The sequence below is a fragment of the Molossus molossus genome, unplaced genomic scaffold, assembly GCF_014108415.1.
Source record: "Molossus molossus isolate mMolMol1 unplaced genomic scaffold, mMolMol1.p scaffold_m16_p_16, whole genome shotgun sequence".
In the NCBI taxonomy this organism is placed as follows: Eukaryota; Metazoa; Chordata; class Mammalia; order Chiroptera; family Molossidae; genus Molossus; species Molossus molossus.
Window position 1 is genome coordinate 29,124,975 of NW_023425351.1, and position 20,242 is coordinate 29,145,216.

Genomic DNA, 20,242 nt, shown 5'->3' on the forward strand with positions numbered 1-20,242 from the left:
CCGGAGAGACCCGGGTTCAGTTCCCGCTAAGGGCATGTACCTCGGTTGCGGTTTGTCCCCGGCCCTGGTTGGTCGTGCGGGTGGCAGCCACTCGATGTGTCCCTTTCACATCGATGTTTCCCTCTCTCTCTCTCTTCCTCTCTCTCCCTCCCACACTGTCTGTACAAAAAATGGAAAAATGTCCTCGGATGAGGATTAAAAAAAAAAGTTCTTTCATCCTTGCCCTCTTTGCTTGGTTATCTTTTGTTCTTTTCTTTTTATCCTCACCCGAGGGCATTTGTTTGGATTTATCTTCATATAGAGCGTGAGGGAGAGAGGGAAGAAGAGAGAGAGAGAGAGAGAGAGAGAGAGAGAGAGAGAGAGAGAGAGAAACACATCGATGTGAGAGAGACACATCGAGTGATTGCCACCCACATGACCCAACTGGGGCTGGGGATGAACTGCAATCGAGGTACGTGCCCTTAGCGGGAACCACACCCAGGTCTCTTTGGTCCGCAGGCCAACACTCTAACCTCTGAGCCAAACCAGCCAGGGCTTCTTTTGTTTATTCTTAATGTCCCAGTTTAGATGATTTCTCTGTTATGAAGAGTTCTCTTCTGGCATCCCTTCTTAGAGCTAGAACTCTGTGACTCAAATACACTAGACTGTCCTAGAGAGTTTTTAGAAAGTAGAGATGCATGGCCTTTACGCTATACCACTTAAATCAGTCTCTGGGGTAGGCCTGGGCATAGTTTTTTAAAAGCTCCTTATGATTCTGAGGTATGGCTAGGATTGAAAACCACTGGCATAGTCCTGGCCAGTTTGTCTCAGCGGTTAGAGCATCGGCCTGCGGTCCAGAGAGACCCGGGTTCGGTTCCCGCTAAGGGCATGTACCTCAGTTGCAGTTTGTCCCCGGCCCTGGTTGGTCGTGCGGGTGGCAGCCACTCGATGTGTCCCTTTCATGTCAGTGTTTCTCTCTCTCTCTCTCTCTCTCTCTCTCTCCCTCCCTCCCACTCTATCTGAACAAAAAATGAAAAAATGTCCTCGGGTGAGGATAAAGAAAAGAAAACCACTGGCATAATATAGAGCAAAAGTAGGTTTACAGTTGTGATTTTATTCTTGTATTATTATGTATTGGTTATTTTATTATTTTCTATGTGAACAAGTGTAAACCTTTTTTTCCACCCTGTATAATTCTAGTAAAGTACCAGTTACATTGGTTTGTCTACATGTCTTCCTTCATAGCTAGCATGTGAGTTCCACATGGGCAGGAAATTTTTCTTCGTCATGTTTGTATCCTAAGAACATTGCACAGAGCCTGGAATATAAAGAGACAGTATATGAATGAATATATTTTTGTATATAAAATGTTGGTGAAATAATTAGGAGAGGACTATAGAAAATAAAGTAGGAATCATTGAAACTGCTGATATTAAGTTGCATGCTCCCTCTAATTTTACAAAGGGAAAAAAAAGGATATCCCATTTATAGTTCTTAAGTATGTGTACTTTTATGTAGTTGCTGTGGAACTACTATCGTACGAGGAACTATGGGGATTCAGAGGAATATAGTAAACCCTCCATTTTGCGGACCTTGATGTAACCAGACTTTAGATTTGACAGACAAAATTTCTGGTCCATATGTCATATGTGAAAATTAACATCCCGTTCATTTTAAAATGCTTTTAACCAAGATTTGCTTATAATTAAATAACGGGTTTTTTGTTGTTATTAATTCACTGTTATTTTTAACAGATTTTAGTGAATAGGCCATATGTTAGAAATAACACTGTAATTTCACCAACATAAATAAATACTACATATCTACAACTGTAGTCTACATATTTAAATCTAAGAGTCACCGCTCGTAAGCAAAGTTGGGGGAATGATTAGCACATGATCGATCACAGGGCATCGAGCTTGGTGATTGGTTCTGTTGTCCAGTGGCATGACTTTCTGCAGCATTTTGATCGAGTAGGCTAAGACACATCCTAGCCTTGTGCATTTGTTTACTCGGTGACTGGTGAATGCACACATTCACTAGACCTAGTCAGTATAAATTTAAAATTACCATAATACATAGAAAACTTTTCTGTGAAATTAAACTTTTCGTGCATACTTAATTTTAATTACACAAACATGTCTACATAAGTAAAAGCCAGCACACTCATTTGTTAACATACACATTTGGAAAATCTGCTTTATTATTATGTATCGGACTTTGGCTTTGATGGACACCCCTTGCCTGAATTAGTCTGTTATATTGAGCTTTTACTGTACTATGTAGCTCCTGTCCTCAAAATTTGAAATATAATCCTTATGCATTGTATAGTGAGAGGTTTTCTGCCTTTGAGACACTTAAGTGCTAACAGGATTGTTGAGATAAGTATAAGTATAAAATATTGCAAGGCAAAACAAAGATAGGAATTGTGATACAGAGATTTAGAGAAGAGAAATTTCTGTTTGTTAGTTTTTGGGGTTTTTTTTTATCCTCACCGAGGACATTTTTCCATTTTTTGTTCAATAGAGTAGGAGGGAGAGAAAGGAAGAGAGAGAGAAACATCGATGTGAAAGGGACACATCAAGTGGCTGCCACCCACACAACCCAACCAGGGCCGGGGACAAACTGCAACCAAAGTATGTGCTCTTAGTGGGAACCGAACCTGGGTCTCTCTGGACCGCAGGCCGATGCTCTAACTGCTGAATCAAAACGGCCAGGGCGGTTTTTGGTTTTTATTATTGCTTTATTTATTGTCTTTTGGATAGTAGAACTCTTTTTTTTTAATCCTCACCCAAGGATATTTTTCCATTGATTTTTAGATACAGTGGAGGGGGTGCAGGGAGAGGGAGAGAGACATTGATGTGAGAGAGCAATATCAGTTGGTTGTCTCCCACACAACCCAGACCAGGGCCAGGAATTGAACCTGAGATCCTTCGGTCAGAGTCCAATGCTCTAACCACTGAGCAACCGGCAAGGGCTACATAGTAAAACTCTTTATTTCCATGCTTAACTCCCCAAATTTTCCCTTCACCCAGACTTCCCATGTTAGTAAATGACAGCACTATTTGTTCAGTTAAAACCTAGGAGAGAGTCACTCGATTTTGCTTACTCTCCACATCTAATCCACCAGCAGTCCAGTTCCTTCTACATTCAGAGTTCTAGACAGATTTTCTTCCCTCCTCCATAATCTCTGATAGCATGCATCTCACTTGCCCACTACTCTTACCAGACTATCCTCCTGTCTGTTTTTTGAACACCAAACTCCTACTCAGGTCCTTTGTGCTTGCTGTGCCCTGTAGATCTTCTGTAGATCTTTGCTAGCAAGTGCTCTATATTTATTGAGTGAATGAATTATAGATTGTACATGTAGTTTATAGATTACAGTGAAGGTTCTGAATGTCAGATTGAGATGTTTGTATGTAATTTGCTAAGTAGTTATCAACCACTTTGAGTCTTTGATTAGACTAACCTCATCAGAATTGTTCTAAGAAAATTGAACAGTAGTACAGATACTATCTCATTAAATATTCACATAAATCCTATGAGATAATATTTTCACCATTTTGTAGATAAAGAAAAATGAGAGTTAGAAAGGTGAAATAACTTTTAACACTGTACAGGTAATAATAGGATCTGGAATAAATTCCAAAGTCAAGTTTTTTAAATTACTCTTCAGTGTTTTGCAACAGATTAGATATGGTGATGAGAAAGAGGAGAAGGTAAAACAATGACTCTTTAGATTCTGAGCCTTGGTGATTGGAAGAATGTTGGTAGAACTTTTTGAAGATTCTATTTCAAAGTCACAAAATGTATAAGAATTTCTAGTAGAATGTGGTAAAATCAAGTTAATAAACTGATTTCATGCTCTTGAGGTTTGTTAAATGCAGACTTATAAACCATTTAAGAATTTTATTACTGTGACACCCTTATGTGATGTATAAAATAATTTATTTTAGCTCTTAAAAATCAGTATTTTAGTAAAGAAAAGCTTTAAATGTTTTGTAAACTAATCTAGCTTTTTCAATTGTTAAAGTTGATTTTAATAAGGAAATTAACTTGAAAAGTCAGATCACTTCCTTAAATGGTATATACAAGAACAATGCCTAACAGATAGTGTATACTCAGTAATATTTAAAGAAATGAATTTTTTTAATTGGCAAAGTAAGGTTCTACTTAGCTTTCTAATTTACTTATTTTTGTTCTGCTTTTAAAAGATGCACAGTTTGAAACTGATGAACGAATTACACCCTTGGAATCAGCCCTGGTGATTTGGGATTTAATTGAAAAGGAACATGACAAACTTCATGAAGAAATACAGAATTTAATTAAAATTCAGGTATGAGTGTTACTCTCTGTTTATTTATTATTTTGCTAGAAAATAAAAATACAACATCTAAAGAAATTAAGAGCCACTGTAATAGAAATTGGGCAGTAAACCCAGAGTAAAATTTAATATAATCATTTTCTTAAGAAATTTGACCTTTGGTTTATAGACTGGACATGAGCTTGAAGAGCTAGGACTTAAGAGTCTGATAGCTCGCCCTGGTTTTGCTAAGTAGTTAGAGCGTCGGACCGAGGACCAGTGAATCTCAAGTTCAATCTAGGTCAGGGGCACACAGTTCGGTAGAGGTTCATCCCCGGCCCTGGTTGGGTCATGCAGGAGGCAGCCAATGTGTGTCTTACATCGTTTCTCTCTTTCTCTCTCTCCCTCACCTTCTCTCCCTCCTTCCCTCCCTCCCACTCTTATCTGATGATAAAGAGAAGAATATCCTTGGGTGAGGATATTTTTTAAAAAGTTTGATAGCTCGGTGTTTATTGCCACACTTTGGAAAATGTGCCACATCTATTTAAAGACCATGCAGCAGCTTTGAAAAACTTGGGTTTGTGCCCTCTCAATTTTTATTTAAAAATCATAAATGTGGCCCTGGCCAGTTTGGCTCAGCGGTTAGAGCATCAGCCCATGGACCAGAGAGTCCAGGTTTGGTTCCCGCTAAGGGTATGTACTTCGGTTGCAATTTGTCCCTGGCCCCGGTTGGGGTCGCATGGGTGGCAACCAGTCGATGTGTGTCTCTCACATCGATGTATCCCTCTCTCCCTCCCGCTCTATCTGAAGATACATGCAAAAATGTCCTCGTGTGAGGATAAAGAGGAAATAAAAGTTAGAATATTTGATTTTTAATTTTGTGATTAAGAATATAAAGTTTTGCCCTGGCCAGTTTTGCTCAGCGGTTAGAGCGTCGGCCTGCGGTCCTGAGAGACCCAGGTTCGGTTCTCGCTAAGGGCACGTATCTCGGTTGCAGTTTGTCCCCGGCCCTGGTCGGTTGTGTGGGTGGCAGCCACTCGATGTGTTCCTTTCACATCGATGTTTCTCTCTCTCTCTCTGTTCCTCTCTCTCCCTCCCACTCTACCTGAACAAAAAGATGGAAGAGTGTCCTCGGGTGAGGATAAAAAAATATATATATATAAAGTTTTAATTTATGTAGAGAGAATTTTAGGAGTAGCCAATTAAAGAGTGGTAAGCCAAAAAAAGTCACTCAAAGATATAAGAGCAGGGAAAATATGTTTTGCTGAGAGGAATTTTGTTAGATAAACCTTTCCACGTTTAAAAAATGTTTTGCTGTTGAGTAGCAGAGAAAATCCAGGTGGTGTCCTACCTTCCCAAGAATTAATTATTGATAGTATAGTGACTGTTAAGTAAAATTAAGACCTGATGAGAATGGGCAGAAAAAAATGCTTCTTTTAGGAATTTCAACCAGGGCAAAGACATTTGTCATGCTGTCCCAATTTGTGGAGTGCTCTAGAGGAAGCCAGCCTTTGTTAAAATACGAATATAAAGTTGAGTGAGTTACCATCAAACATGTAATATAATGCTTACTATTTGCCAGATACTATTCTGAGTACTTTCATATATAACTCTAACCCTCACAGCAACCCTTTGAAGTAGGCACTATTATTTCCACCCTTTTATACATAAGGAAGAGGTTAAATAATTTGCTCAAGTTTGTAAAGCTACTTAGATAGTATTGGTGGTCCCATATCTTACGAAATACGGTATAAAAAACGACAATTTATAAAATGATTATTGAAAAGCATCCAGCTTGCTAGGTTTTTGTTAAGAGATTTTCTGGACATCCTCTAGCAGATTTTATATATCTAATCACAAATGCCATCTACTTCCCCCTCATGTCCCGTTTGCTCAGAAAATTTAAGTGGGTCCTAAATGTACGTAATGTAGCTTCTGATTTATTTGTTAATAACTGCCTTTAATTTGGCCTACATTAGAAAGGAATGTTACACGTTTATTAGTATAAATGAAATTTTTTTGTGTCTTTTCAAACCAGTTATTTTATCTTTGAAAAGGTATTTTATATAATTTATCAAATCAAAATTATTATACAAAAATAAAGTTAATAAACTACATAAAAATATTTTAAATGAAGTAGTTCAGACTTATCTGAGTTGTTTCAATATTAAACAACAATTCACTATTTCACAAAGCAATCTTAAGTATGTATTTGTCATTCTATCTTTTAGGCTATAGCTGTTTGTATGGAAAGTGGCAACTTTAAGGAAGCAGAAGAAGTCTTTGAAAGAATATTTGCTGACTCACATTCTAATACGGTAATTGTTTAAATTAGAGTCAGAATTTTAGGACTGTTTATATGGAATGAGGGATATTGAAAGAACATTGGAGGAGAAAGGAATGGTGAAGAGTATTGAACAGCGCTGTCCAGTAGTACACAGTGCAAGTCATATGTGATTTTTACATTTTCTAGTAGCCACATTTAAAAAGTGAAAAGACACAGTGAAACTAATTTTAATAACATTTTATTTAACCCAATATATTAAACATTGTCATTTTTAATATTTAATCAATATAAAAAATGTATTAATGAAATATTTTGTAATTCTTTTTTTTTTGTTTGTTTGTTTTGCACTCCTTCATTGTACTAAGTCTTTGAAAGTAATAGAAAGTAAAAGAACCTGTTGTTTATTATTACACTTTTGTCTAAGTTCAGGGCTCATACATATTAAGGGCTTAGTAGCGATGTGTGGCTAGTGGCTACTATATTGGGCAGTGCAGGTATGGAAGAAGGCATTGTAACTTGCTTATTTTTCTGTAGTTTCTTACATGTTCATTCATCATATTTGTTTGTGTAACATTAAGGTCAAATATTAAAAACAAAGTGCAATTGGATATTTGAGTAAATTAGGCTTATTCAAAGAAAAGATACTTTTATATGTTTTCTGTGAACTTTTTATTGAACAAGAGCATACCTCTAGTAAAGTATATGTATCATAAATGTATAAGTAGGTGTGCTTTTATAAAAGGAACATGTGTGTAATGAGCCCCTAGATCATGAATCAGGAGATCACCAGCACCCCCGCCCTCCAGTCACTGTCTGTCCCGCCTTCTCAAGGGTAACCACTGGCCTGACTGGTAACAGTCAAGATCAGTTTGACTTGTTTCTGAACTTTATAAATAGAGTCATATAGCAAGTTTATATGTGTAAGATTGCTCCATGGTATTGCTTATAACAATGGTTTGTTCAATCTCATTCCTTCGTTGTAGGAATATACTACAACTTATTCATTCTACTATTGATGGACATTTGAGTCATTTCCAGTTTGGGGTTATTATATTCCTTTATACCTGTCTTTTGTAGAATATATGTTTCCATTGGTATATACTTGGGAATAGAATTGATAGGTTATAGGATGTGAACAAATTTATTCAGTTTTGATAGATGCTGCCAGATAGTTTCCCAAAATAGTTATATTATGTCAGTTCTTCCAGTGCTGCAGGAGAGTTCCAGTTGTTTCACAGACCTTATCTGTGGTTTTCACTTTAGTTGTTCTGGCAAATATGTAGTGTGTCACATTGGGTTTTAAATTCTGTTTCCCTCATGGCTAATGAAGGTGAGCATCTTTTCATCTACTGTTATATATTGAGTTGTGGAGTGATCACCTTAATCTATTGAGGGACTGAGCCAAGTTGAGGGTCGGTTATAGTTTTAGTACAGCTCAGTCTATGTCTAATTTGCTCTTGGTCCTAGGGTGTAACACTCCAGATGGTAGCAGAAAGCCTGATACATTTATTAGGTTCCCTGCCCCTACTTATAAACAAGGGCTGTGATTATTCAGATGATGTCTTAGTTCTTAAATTTGGTAATGGACATTCAGGTTTATAATATTTTTTTAAGTCCTTTTTATATGTGTATGAAGTATAAGATATGTTTTTTTAATTCAGAAAAAATTAATTGGTGGCCCATTTAAAACATGAGAATTTAAAAAATCTCTTAATTGTGGGTCTTTGAGTTTATATTTATAAAGTGATCTTTTTAATTTATGACAAAATTTCAAGTATCTTATTTGTGATTTATGTGTTAATGTTTCTTCTGTTTTCTCTAGTCTTTACAAAGGAAATTGCTTATGATAATCTCTCAGAAAGATACATTTCATTCCTTTTTCCAACACTTCAGCTACAACCACATGATGGAGAAAATTAAGACTTTTGTGAATTATGTGCTTGATGAAAAATCATCAACATTTCTAATGAAGGTATGCATATTTCAGAAAGACTGGTAGACTCAGGAGAAATTGTTATAATAAAGAGTACTTGAAATAGAAATTCTTTTAAAACAAACCAGAATTTTATTTGGTGTGTTACAATTAGTGAATCTAAAGGGTTTATTGGTGATCTTTGTAGTATTTTTACAACTTTTCAAAATAAGAGTTGAGAAGGAAAAGTTAAAATGAAAGAAATAAGCGAAAATATTTAGTTTAAATTTAATTAAATTTTACAGAAAGTTTTAGCATATTTTTAGAAAAAGTAAAATTTGAAGAAGGGCCTTTAAAAATTTTTTTATAACATTTTAACCTCTGTCTTGGCCTCAAAAAATTTTAACATAATATGTTATGGTGGAGCTTTGATTAATATGGGCTAGTTTCCTTTTTAAATTTCTGGAATTTTTATTGATGTTTTGTTTTGTGTTTTTCTTTTGTTTGTTTTTTATTCTCACCAGAGGATACTTTTTCCATTGATTTTTAGAGAGAATGAAAGGGGAGGGGAGGGATGGGGAGAGACATTAATTGGTTGGGATCGAACCTGCAACCCAAGTAAATGCCCTCGACCAGGAATCAAATCTGCAATCCTTTGGTGCTTGAGCTGACAGTCTAACCACTGGGCAACACCGGTAATGGCTTGATTTTTTTTTTTTTTAAATAACCTTTTATCTTGAAATTGATAAGAGACCATTTTGTGTGTGTAACATAAATTTGCCAGGAAAGCCCTGGCTGGTTTGGCTTAGCGGTTAGAGCGTCGGCCTGCAGTCTGGAGAGACCCGGGTTCGGTTTCCGCTAAGGGCATGTACCTCGGTTGCAGTTTGTCCCCGGCCCTGGTTGGTCGTGCGGGTGGCAGCCACTCGATGTGTCCCTTTCACATCAATGTGTCTCCCTCTCTCTCTCTCTCCCTCCCACTCTGTCTGTACAAAAAATGGAAAAATGTCCTCAGGTGAGGATGAAAAAAACAAAAAAAAACAAAAAAAAATTTGCCAGGAAAGACCTCCATAGTGCTTGTAAATCAAGCAGGTAGCTAAAGTAGCTGCTGGTGATGTCACAGTTACTGGGGAAAATAATAGCACGGTGCCTTTGCTTGGCCTGTGAACAGACACTTTGGTTATGACTATCAAAGCTTTAGAATCTTTAATGTAATGCTCTTTGTTTAAAATGGCCTAATGCATTCCTTTCTCTCCCCAACCCCCTTTTTAAGGCAGCAGCAAAAGTAGTAGAAAGTAAAAGAGCAAGAGCAACAATATCTCAAGATAAGCCTAATGGTAATGATGCTGACATGGAAACTGAAGCTAATTTGGATGTAGCCAGAAGGTTTGCACATTTGTTGATATATTTTTTTGTCTTTATGTAAAAGTGATACTAATGATCCATTATTAATAAGAATAATTGAGCAGTGGATATATTGTCTTGCTGATGATTAACATATGGTGATTTGGAGTATGTAGAGTTATTTCAAGATTTGTATACAAATCTGTTATATATGCCAAGCAAAAATAGAGAAAACACACAGTTTAAATTGTGTAATATCATTTACCATTCTCAAGGGACATGTGCTCTGGAACAGTGTTGAGGTTGGAGACCTGAATCATCTGTGCCCCTTAGTTCTTAGATCCCACTTGCCCCATTAGGGACTGTTTGACTGCCCGAGGTTTATTCCAGTATTGAACACATTATCCATACATCTCTGAGGGCTAGCTGGCCTGCTCCAGTGCTGGAGGGAAAGAAACCGTGGTTCATTCGAACATAATGAGAGAGGAGAGTTCAGTCTCCAGGGTAATTTCTTTATGGATTTGCAAAGGTGACTTTTACAGAATTGATTTTACCTTTTGCTTTGGCCTTAGAAGTGAACTCTATCAGTAATATAAATTCTACCAGTATAAAGGCTTTCTTTTCTATTGAACCTGTGGTCCATTCTCTCTTTTCTTCTACCCTTAACCCAAGCCCAGGAGGTAGTCATCCTGTGATCTCTGGATGGATGTATTTGGCAATGAATGTAATGTTATTGTTTTTTCTTGGGACTGTGACTTAAGTGCTGAAGATTCCCTGTCTTAACTACTTATTTAGAGGTGAGGATTGGTGTCCAACAATGTGGGTGGTCATGTCTTTGGTCACATGTCAGTACTGAGCTCAGTCTTCTTATAATCTCTCCTGTCCCTGATACCAGAACAGGATTTGCTCCTCACTGGTTCATCTCCTCAAAGGCTCTGTTCAAGTCGTAGTTCTCACTGACTTTTTTTTTCTAAGATTCATTTTGAGACATTCAGACTCTATTTTTATTGGCTCAATTATTTTATTTTGTTTAGGCAATCAAAATTTAATAATACTAATATCTAATATATTCTTGTGACCCAGCCTTCCTGCCCAGTGTAATACTGCTTTAAAATTAAATTAAATTAAAACTTACCATGATTCTGGCAGATAGGGAACACCTCTTCTATGTTCCTTCCTTATATAATACCACCCACTTATTTTAAACATCTCCTAAACATAGAATAAATCAGTGTGTAAAACAGAATTCTTTATGTTCTCATCTGCTCTCTGTATCCTGACTCCTTCACCTCACACATTCAATTATCTCCCCATGTGTTCTGAATCCCATCTCAGAACTGTCTCTAACCCATCCTTTCTCATCATTTATCTCCTAGATTATTACTTAGTTTTGTACCACACAAATCTATCCTTGACATAACTTCCAGAGTTAGCTTCCCATCTGTCTCAATCACTTCACAGAATAACAACCTCTATTGGCTTTCTCTTTCTTACTAGATGAGTTAGAATCTATTGGCATGGCTTACAAAGCCCTACATAGCCCCTTTCTGGGTTTTTTTTGGTTTTGTTTATTTATTTTTCATAAATAACCTTGTCTCTAAACACTAACCCTTTGCTGTTTACACCCATGGTACTTTTAAAATTTTTTATTTTTTATCCTCACCTGAGGACATTTTTGCATTTATCTTCAGATAGAGCAGGAGGGAGGGAGAGAGAGAGAAACATCCGTGTGAGAGAGACACATCGAGTGGTTGCCACCCACACAGGGCACTCTGCAACCAAGGTACATGCCCTTAGTTAGAACCGAACCCGGATCTCTCTGGTCTGCAGGCCAACACTCTAACCACTGAGCAAAACTGGCCAGGGCCACACATGGTACTTTCTAACAACCAGAATTTCTCCCTCATTTTGAAATATAAGCTCTTTCATGCCTCGATCCTTGCTTTGATTTTGAATTTCCTTCTTTGTATTCTCTCCAAAACAAGCTGGTATTTGCCATTCGAGGTCTAGCTCAAAGATCACTTATAAGAAGTCTTGGTGAGCTCTCTGATCAGAGTTGTCACTTCTATGCTCCCATAGCACCGAGTCACACCTGTATAAAGGGACTTACATCTGTCTACCTGTCTGTATCTCTCACTAGATTGAGAATTCTTTGGAGATTCTTAATTATCTTTGTATCCTTGGTGCCCTAGTTCATTACTATGCATGTATTAGAACTTGCAGTGCACTAGATACAGGGAGCAAAACCAAAACTAGACACAAAGTAGAGACCAAGAATCAAGCAACTTATCCAAATTATCCTGGAAGCAAACACATAGAATCAGAATTATGACTGCAATGTCATACAAATGCTAGGAAAAATGAAGCCCTCATGTTATCAGTACTAGATGAAATAAATATTTTGCTCTGATAACACTTATAAACTATTTGAAGCCATAGAATTATAGATATGAAACTGAAACAGTAGCAGACATTACTTAATTTGTTAGTCGATAGATGGACTTACACGCTACAAGACTTGACCTGGACAGCTTCAAGGATGTGTGAGCCTTGGAGGGTGGTGAAGATTTTTGCAGGTGGGTGGAAGAGGAAGTGTTTCAGGAGAGAATAGTTGCAGTGAATCTGTGGTGTTTGGTGTAAAAGGTCTGCAGGCCATGTTGTAGGAGCTAATTTTAACTATCACGAAGAGCAGGGATTTATAAAAAAGTTCAGTTGGAGACTGGTGGAGAGGACAAGAAATTAAACTTGAATAGAAATAAAGCTCTATTGAAGCGTTTTCGAAAGAGTGACATTGTGAATGTTTGATTACAGCCCTAACTCTGCTTAAACTGTGTTTGGGGAGCTTGCTTTCCTATCTCTAGTGAGCATATCTGGCAAAAATTAGCCACATTGTAATGTAATGTTAACAGGGTTTCTTTCCCAAAGGTAGTTTTTATGAACTGAAATTTTTAATAAATTATGTAGAAAGTACTATTTTTTTTTTCTGTTTTAACCAGCCCTGGCCGGTTTGGCTCAGGGTTAGCACATCAGCCCTCAGACCAGAGGGTATCAGGTTTGATTCTGGGTCAAAGGCACATACCTGGATTGCAGGTTCTATACCCGTGCAGGAGGCAACCAGTCAATGTGTCTCTCTCACATCAGTTTCTTTCTCTCTCCTTCACTCCCTTCCATTCTATCTGAAAATCAATGGGAAAATATTCTCAGGCAAGGATTAACAACAACCAAAAAACTTAATTAATTTTTTTTTAACTTTATTTATTTATTTAGAGAGAGAAAGAAACACTGATTGGTTGTTCTACTTATTTATGCATTCATTGGTTGATTCTTGTATGTGCCCTGACTGGGGATTGAACCCGTAACCTTGGCATGCTGGGACGATGCTCTAACCAGCAGCTACCTGGCCAGGGTGGAAAGTACTGTTCTTATGAAACATGTCTTCTTATTACATTCTTACTATGTTTTTCTTCTTTAAAGTGTTAATGACAAACCGTCTGCAGTAACTGAATCCTCACAGGATGTAGTATCTTACTTAATAAGGTGAAGTAAATTGACATTTTTCTTCTCTGTTTTTAAAGTCTTTAGCAGTCATGCAGCCCTAGATAGGTCATAATAGCTGCCACAAAAAATGGTATGCTTTAAAGAATACCACAGGCTTCTACTTACCTCAACAGATATTCAAGACCCTGGCATGTCCTGAAATTCCAAACTAGAAAGACCTGCCTCTGGGACCCGGGCTGTTTCACATTGTTCCCACAAGGCCATTACTGGAATACGTGCAGGGAATACCCGCAGGGAGTACTTGAACTGAAAGCAGAAGTTTAGTGAATTCTTACTCAGCCATAGAAACCAGAATATGATACTGGGGCGGGAGGGGGATGGAGGCTACATTTCTGATGAATGTACCAAATTTTGAATTTTTAAAAAAATATGTTTTTGTTGATTTTTTAAAACTTATTTTTTAAATGTTTTTATTGACTTTAGAGAGAGAGAGAAACATTGATGTGAAAGAGAAACATCATTTGGTTGCCTCCCATATGCATCCCGACCAGGGATTAAACCAGTGACCTTTTGGTGCATGGGATGATGTTCAACCAACTGAGCCACACTGGCTAGGAGCTAAATTTCAATCTTATGAAATTACTTGAAAAACTGTATTGAATCTACTAGAAATGCTGTGACAGCCAGTGTCACATGTTCAGAGAGCAGAAAATCTGCATGAATAATTTCAGAGATAGAGCAGTGAGCGGAATCATGTTGGGGTGGCTGACTTGATGGGGAAAGGAGCTCACTGGAAATGAGAAATTGAGAGGCCAGGATGTTACATGCATTTTCTATGGGAACACTGAAATAACTAAGATAATAGCTGCAATTAGGGGTAGAGAGATCGCTGAATGATGGGAAGTGCTTGGAAGAATATTGGTTGACTCTGAAGAATGGTAGGTGGTGTGCACCTCAGTGGCACAAGGTCTGGGTGGAAGCAAGATCCGGAATGTGTCATTCATTAGGAAATGAAAAGTAGAGACCCAGCTCTGGGACTCTGGTTCATGGAAGGTGGAAGATTAAGTCAATCTCTACTTGAGTAGGCCACAAAGGAGAGAAAAATTGTCCCCAGGGCAGAGCTACCTGTTAAACAAGGCGAAGAGGTGTGGGGTAACTGGTGAAGAGGCTGAGAATGCAATGGCGAGCGATCCAGAGAGCACAGGAGAAAGTTTTGGGAGGGCGGGGAAGGATTAGCAGATTGTATAGAGCATTTACAGGGGTGAAAGTAGAGATTTTAGGGGTGATAAAAGAGCTGCCTATAAGTCTAAATGAACTACTTTCTTCATCATAGTTTATACCTTTGTAAAATTGGAGTAATACTAACTTTGCAGGGTTATCTGAAAATTCTGCCACATCCTGTATTTCTAAACAGCTTTACCTTTCAAAAAAGCCCTTTTTGAAAGCTATAAGGATAATCAAGTGATATCTGCCATCATGTATAAAGGAATTTTGGAATTTCTCTTTGGGAAAATGAATTTATAAACCATTAGAGAGAATGAAAGTTAATCCTTTGCAGTCAGGGGATTTTTTTTTTCTTGATCTAATTGAAAGGCCAAAAGAATCTTGATTTCTGAGTAGATGAGATGGAGAAAATAAGTACTGGGAGAAAGGGAAGTCTGATAAGAAAAATCTCAAGAAGCCATAGCTAAGATAGGTTAGGGAGATTATCAAAGGAAACAGGCCAAAGTAGAATGACTGAGAACAGATAATACAAATCATTTACCTTTTACCATAGCTTTCCCAGTCTTTGTGAAACCAATCACAAGCTTTGATGTTTTATTTAGGTCTCACAAGACTCTGTTATTTAAGTCACAACGTGGACACCAACAACAGGATTTTAATGAGAAAGAAGAAAGAGCAGAAACTCATAGAAGTGAGTATTCTTTTTACAGTTTAGAAGTAGAAAATTGATGTGTTCTCAAAAGTGAGCCAGCCCTTGACCTCATTATCACAGCACACAAACACACTCCAGAAAATCGAAGCACAAGGAGATTAAATGTCATGACTTCACAAGTTAGTCAGAGGTAGGTGGTGGCTCAGAAAGTTACTTGTTCTGACTGCCTGGCTTGCATACTTTTGCTATGGTGGTATACTGCTTTTCTGCTGTAACTTTGTTTAGCAACTTGAAATAGTTGCTTATCTGAAACATAAATACAATTGATTCTTGTTATTCATGGTAGTTATGTTCTCTAAAGTCTCCACGAACACTGAATTAGTGAATATTGAAACATGACGGGGTTAGGTTCCTTGGAGCCTCTGATCGCATTTTTGTCAACTGATCAATACATAACCTTGCTTTATGTGTTTCTGTTTAAAGGCACCTTATTAAATATATATTGTATATCCATTAACATTGAACTCAGGACCAACAACACTGAATCATGCCTGAGTGAAGCACATCTCACATCTCTCTGAAGGAACCCTTCCGGCCCTTAGGAACACTAAGGCATTCCACGGCACACTTGGCCATTTTTAAATTACCAATAAAATTACCAACAAATATCACAAAAATGTAGCACTAAATAGACTATTATAAGGACAGTTATTTATAGCATGAGAGCTAAAATTAAGATGGCAGAGCTTCACCGTGTTTAACTTCAGCTGGGAATGTGCTCATCAGGTAACACATTTTTTGCCACTCTGCGCCTGTCTGTCAGTGACCACAAAAGCACTCTGAGTATTGACTTTTGAGTTACAAATTTTAATAGGTGAATTTGCAAATATAGAATTTATGAATAATGAGAATTGACTATATATAGAATCTAGCTATCCTCATTGCATTCAGAATTTATTATCCTTATTAAAGACATCACTGGATTGATTTAAGAAACAAGCAACAATAACCAAAAATAAATCTTTGAAATAGTCCATAATTATTTTTTAATTATAATTTGATTGTATGTTCCTTCTTAGTATGTATGCATTCAACTAATGTTTATTAAACTGACACTATGTTCTAGACGCTACACTAATTCAGGGGTTTTAAAACCCATTGATCCAAACCTAAATACACTGATCAATATAAAAATAATAGATGTGCCCATAACAGTGCCTCGGGCGCAAGTTGCTGAGGTCCTACCACTCGGGCCGGGGCATGCGCCCTGCCCCAAGTCTGTGGTGGAAGCAGGAGGCCTTGGGGTGAGGGGAGGACTGCTCTTCTGGCCTTAGGACGCATCCTAAAGGCGGCAGAGATGGGGCTGAGCCCAAGCGAGCTCGGGAGACAGACCCCGAGTGGTGAGACCTAAAGGGCAAGGAATTAAAGTTTCAGTACAGAAGATGCTGTAAATGATGATGATTTTGAGCCATACTTAAGTAGCCCGACAAATCAGAGTAATAGCTATCCACCAATGTCAGATCCATACCTGCCTAGTTACTATGCTCCATCCATTGGATTTCCATATTCTCTGGGGGAAGCAGCATGGTCCACGGCTGGAGACCAGCCTATGCCATATCTGACAGCCTATGGACAAATGAGTAACGGAGAACATCATTATATACCAGATGGTGTATTTAGTCAACCTGGGGCATTAGGAAACACCCCTCCATTTCTTGGTCAGCATGAATTTAACTTTTTTCCTGGTAATGCTGATTACATGGGGGACAAGTGGATCTCAGAGACAATCAACGCAAAGTTCTGCTTACATTAGAAGTTATGGCTATCCACCGAGTTCTCTCGGGAGAGCTATTACTGATGGACAGGCTGGATTTGGCAGTGATACTTTGAGTAAAGTGCCTGGCATCCTCAGTATTGAGCAAGGCATGACTGGACTGAAAACTGGTGGTGACCTGACACTGCAGTGACAACAACTGTAGGTACAGCCTTGAGCAGCAGTGGTATGACTAGCTTTGCAACCAGTAGTGTGCCCCCAGTTAGCAGTGCAGCACCTAAACCAACCTCCCGGGCCGCCATTGCCAGAAAGCCTGCCAAACCTCAACCGAAACTGAAACCCAAGGGCAGTGTGGGAATTGGGGGTTCTGCTGTGCCACCACCTCCTATAAAACACAACATTAACATTGGAACTTTGGAAGATAAGGGGTCAGTGGTAAAGGCTCCACCAACGCAACCAGTGCTTTCTCCTCAAACTATAATTGAGCAGCCTCAGCCATAATTCAACCACCACCATTGGCGCAAAGCCAACTGCCTCAACAGCAGCCTCAGCCACCACAACCACAGCAGCAACAAGGACCTCAGCCACAGGCCCAGCCTCACCAAGTGCAGCCCCAACAGCAACAGCTGCAGAACCGTTGGGTAGCTCCTCGGAATAGGGGAGGTGGCTTCAACCAGAACAGTGGAGCGGGCGGTGAACACGGGTTTAGGTGTTGTTCCTGTCAGTGCTTCACCTTCTAGTGTAGAGGTACATCCAGTGCTGGGAAAGCTAAAGGCCATAAACAACTGTTATCCTAAGGACTATGACTGGAACCTGAAGAATGGACGTGTGTTTATAATTAAAAGCTATTCTGAGGGTGACATTCCCCGTTCAATTAAGTACTCTATCTGGTGTAGTACTGAGCATAGTAATAAGCATTTGTATGCAGCTTACCATTCCCTGAATGGGAAAGGCCCACTCTATTTACGCTTTAAAAAAAAAAAAAAATTCTCTATTGATTTTAGAGAGAGAGGAAGGGAGAGGGAGAGAGCGAGAGAAACATTGTTGAGAACATCAATTGGCCACCTCCTGTATGCCCCCCCACACACACACACACTGGGGATTGGGCCCACAACCTGGACATGTGTCCTGACTGGGAGTCGGACCGGTGACATCGTGCATTTGTCGACTTTCAACCACTGAGCCACACCAGCTGGATCTATTTACTCTTCAGTGTGAATGACAGTGGACATTTTTGTGGAGTGGCTGAAATGAAATCTGTTGTGGACTGTAATGCATATGCTGGTGTCTGCTCTCAGCGTAAGTGGAAGGGCAAATTTGAAGTTAAGTGGATCTTTGTCAGAGATGTTCCCAATAACCAATTACGGCATATTCACTTAGAAAATAGTGAAAACAAACCAGTTACCAATTCAAGAGGTACCCCTAGAAAAAGCTAACCAAGTGCTTAAAATAATTGCTACTTTCAAGCATACCACCTGAATCTTTGATGACTTTGCACATTATGAAAAATGTTAAGAAGAGGAAGCCATGCGTAGGGAGAGAAACAGAAACAAACAATAACCGTATGAAGATGTCCTCTTAGAATTACAACACTAATGATATAGACGCTGGAAATGCCTAATAAGTCAAAGAAGATGTTGTTAAAGCTTTTTTCCTGCTTAAGGTGACGTCTTTGAACACAGTTTAACACAGAACTGACTCTTGTAATGGTTTTCATCAGCACATCTGTCCTTATACTCACCAACCACACTTGAGAACTATAACTTCGTCAAGCACTTTCCGTCCTGAAGCTTTTACCAGTATCTGCTGTCTTCTTTAATTATGCATCCTAGCCAAGGCACAGAAGACTGAATGAGTGCACGGATTCATTAACTCTGAATTTGTTAAATACTAACAGTTAACCATTAGAAGTGGATCAATGATGTAAGAGTCACACTGCTTCAATTTTTTTTTATAGTTTTTAAATTGTCAATTTTTAGCTATTTGACAGATTAAAAGCAAAATAGTCATGCCATATTTAGTCCTGGAGTTCAAGTCTAAATGTTTATGTGAAGAATTAATGTAGTAAACTTTTACTGTGGCAAAGCAACCTTAAGCTCTATTTTAGCCAAATGAAACATAATGTGAGATTTTATTAGAACATTTCCCTTGTCTTTAAACTGTTTGGTGTAACAGATTATTGATATGAGCTTAGTGGATTTCACTAGTTAATGCACATTCTTCTCCCCTCCTTCCCCCAATAATATGTATACTGAAAAATGTGCATTTGTCTGAGGAACTGTTTGCTACCACTTAATGAATCTCAGAATTTTGAGTATATGTGCCTCAGTCTAATCAGACTTTTTATGACCTTTATAATTATATTTAAAACCCTTAATTCCTATTTCTGGGTATTTACGAGCTGATTGCTGTCATGAAGTAAAAATTTATTACTCTAGGTATTCACTAGCTAAATAAACATAGTTCTTGTTCAGCAAGCAAAAAAAAAAAAAAAATAGATGTACCAACTTGATGCCAGGCACATAGTAGTCCTGCAGTAAATATTAATTGAATAAATTTATTTATAGTTGATGGCTGATGACATGGCCACTCTTAGCTAATATTTATACATTACAGCTCAAAAATATTTATACCCATAGATACTGTCATCATCCTCATTTTAAAGATGGTAACTTAAACTCAAAGAAATAATTTGCTTCATGTTGGTGAAGTTCCAGATTTGTTTTCCACCATCTGTTGCTACAAAATGGTTAGGAATTATAGTTCTAAACTAAAATAATTTGGTTTCCTTGACCTACTTAGATGCCTATCTGACTTAACTATAGAAACTGCTTGGTGTTGGGAAATAAATAAGCCTTGTACATTCAGCAAGAACTGTAGAGATGCTCAGGGCCCATGGTGAACTACCTCTCATAACACAATTTTAGAATAATATTAAGTTCTACAAAAGAGCCCTGTTGAAATTTTTATAAGTTACTGCATATAGATCTTGATCACTTTACTAGATTTATGCCTAAGAATATAATATTTTTGTTACTATTACAAATACTATCTTACAGTTGTTTTAATTAAATATTTTAACTTGCTAATGTACAGAAATACTGAGTTTTGTTTATTGAGCTAACCATTACATAATTGTTTATTATCTAAACATCTTGCTAAACCCTTTTTAATTCTATTTATAGATTCTTTTAGCTTTTCTATACAAAAAAAATTCTTACAATGATTATAGTTCTGTATCTTTTCAGTTACATTTGTGTATCTTGTTTTAC

The 20,242-nt window shown here is 37.9% G+C and overlaps 1 protein-coding gene and 1 pseudogene across 2 annotated transcripts in view; both read left to right on the forward strand.

Annotated features, from left to right (window-relative positions):
* The window catches only part of TERF1 (telomeric repeat binding factor 1), a 38,647-nt gene that overhangs the window by 11,225 nt on the left and 7,180 nt on the right, over positions 1–20,242 (forward strand). The window contains exons 3-8 of one of the 2 annotated variants that reach the window (XM_036264239.1): positions 4,194–4,315; positions 6,514–6,600; positions 8,392–8,541; positions 9,752–9,864; positions 13,297–13,359; positions 15,147–15,235. In XM_036264239.1, the coding sequence (XP_036120132.1) occupies positions 4,194–4,315; positions 6,514–6,600; positions 8,392–8,541; positions 9,752–9,864; positions 13,297–13,359; positions 15,147–15,235 (624 nt within the window). The remainder of the gene's footprint in view (positions 1–4,193; positions 4,316–6,513; positions 6,601–8,391; positions 8,542–9,751; positions 9,865–13,296; positions 13,360–15,146; positions 15,236–20,242) is intronic. The other variant, XM_036264240.1, reaches the window with a different exon arrangement.
* Positions 16,639–18,530, forward strand: LOC118631709 (annotated as a pseudogene).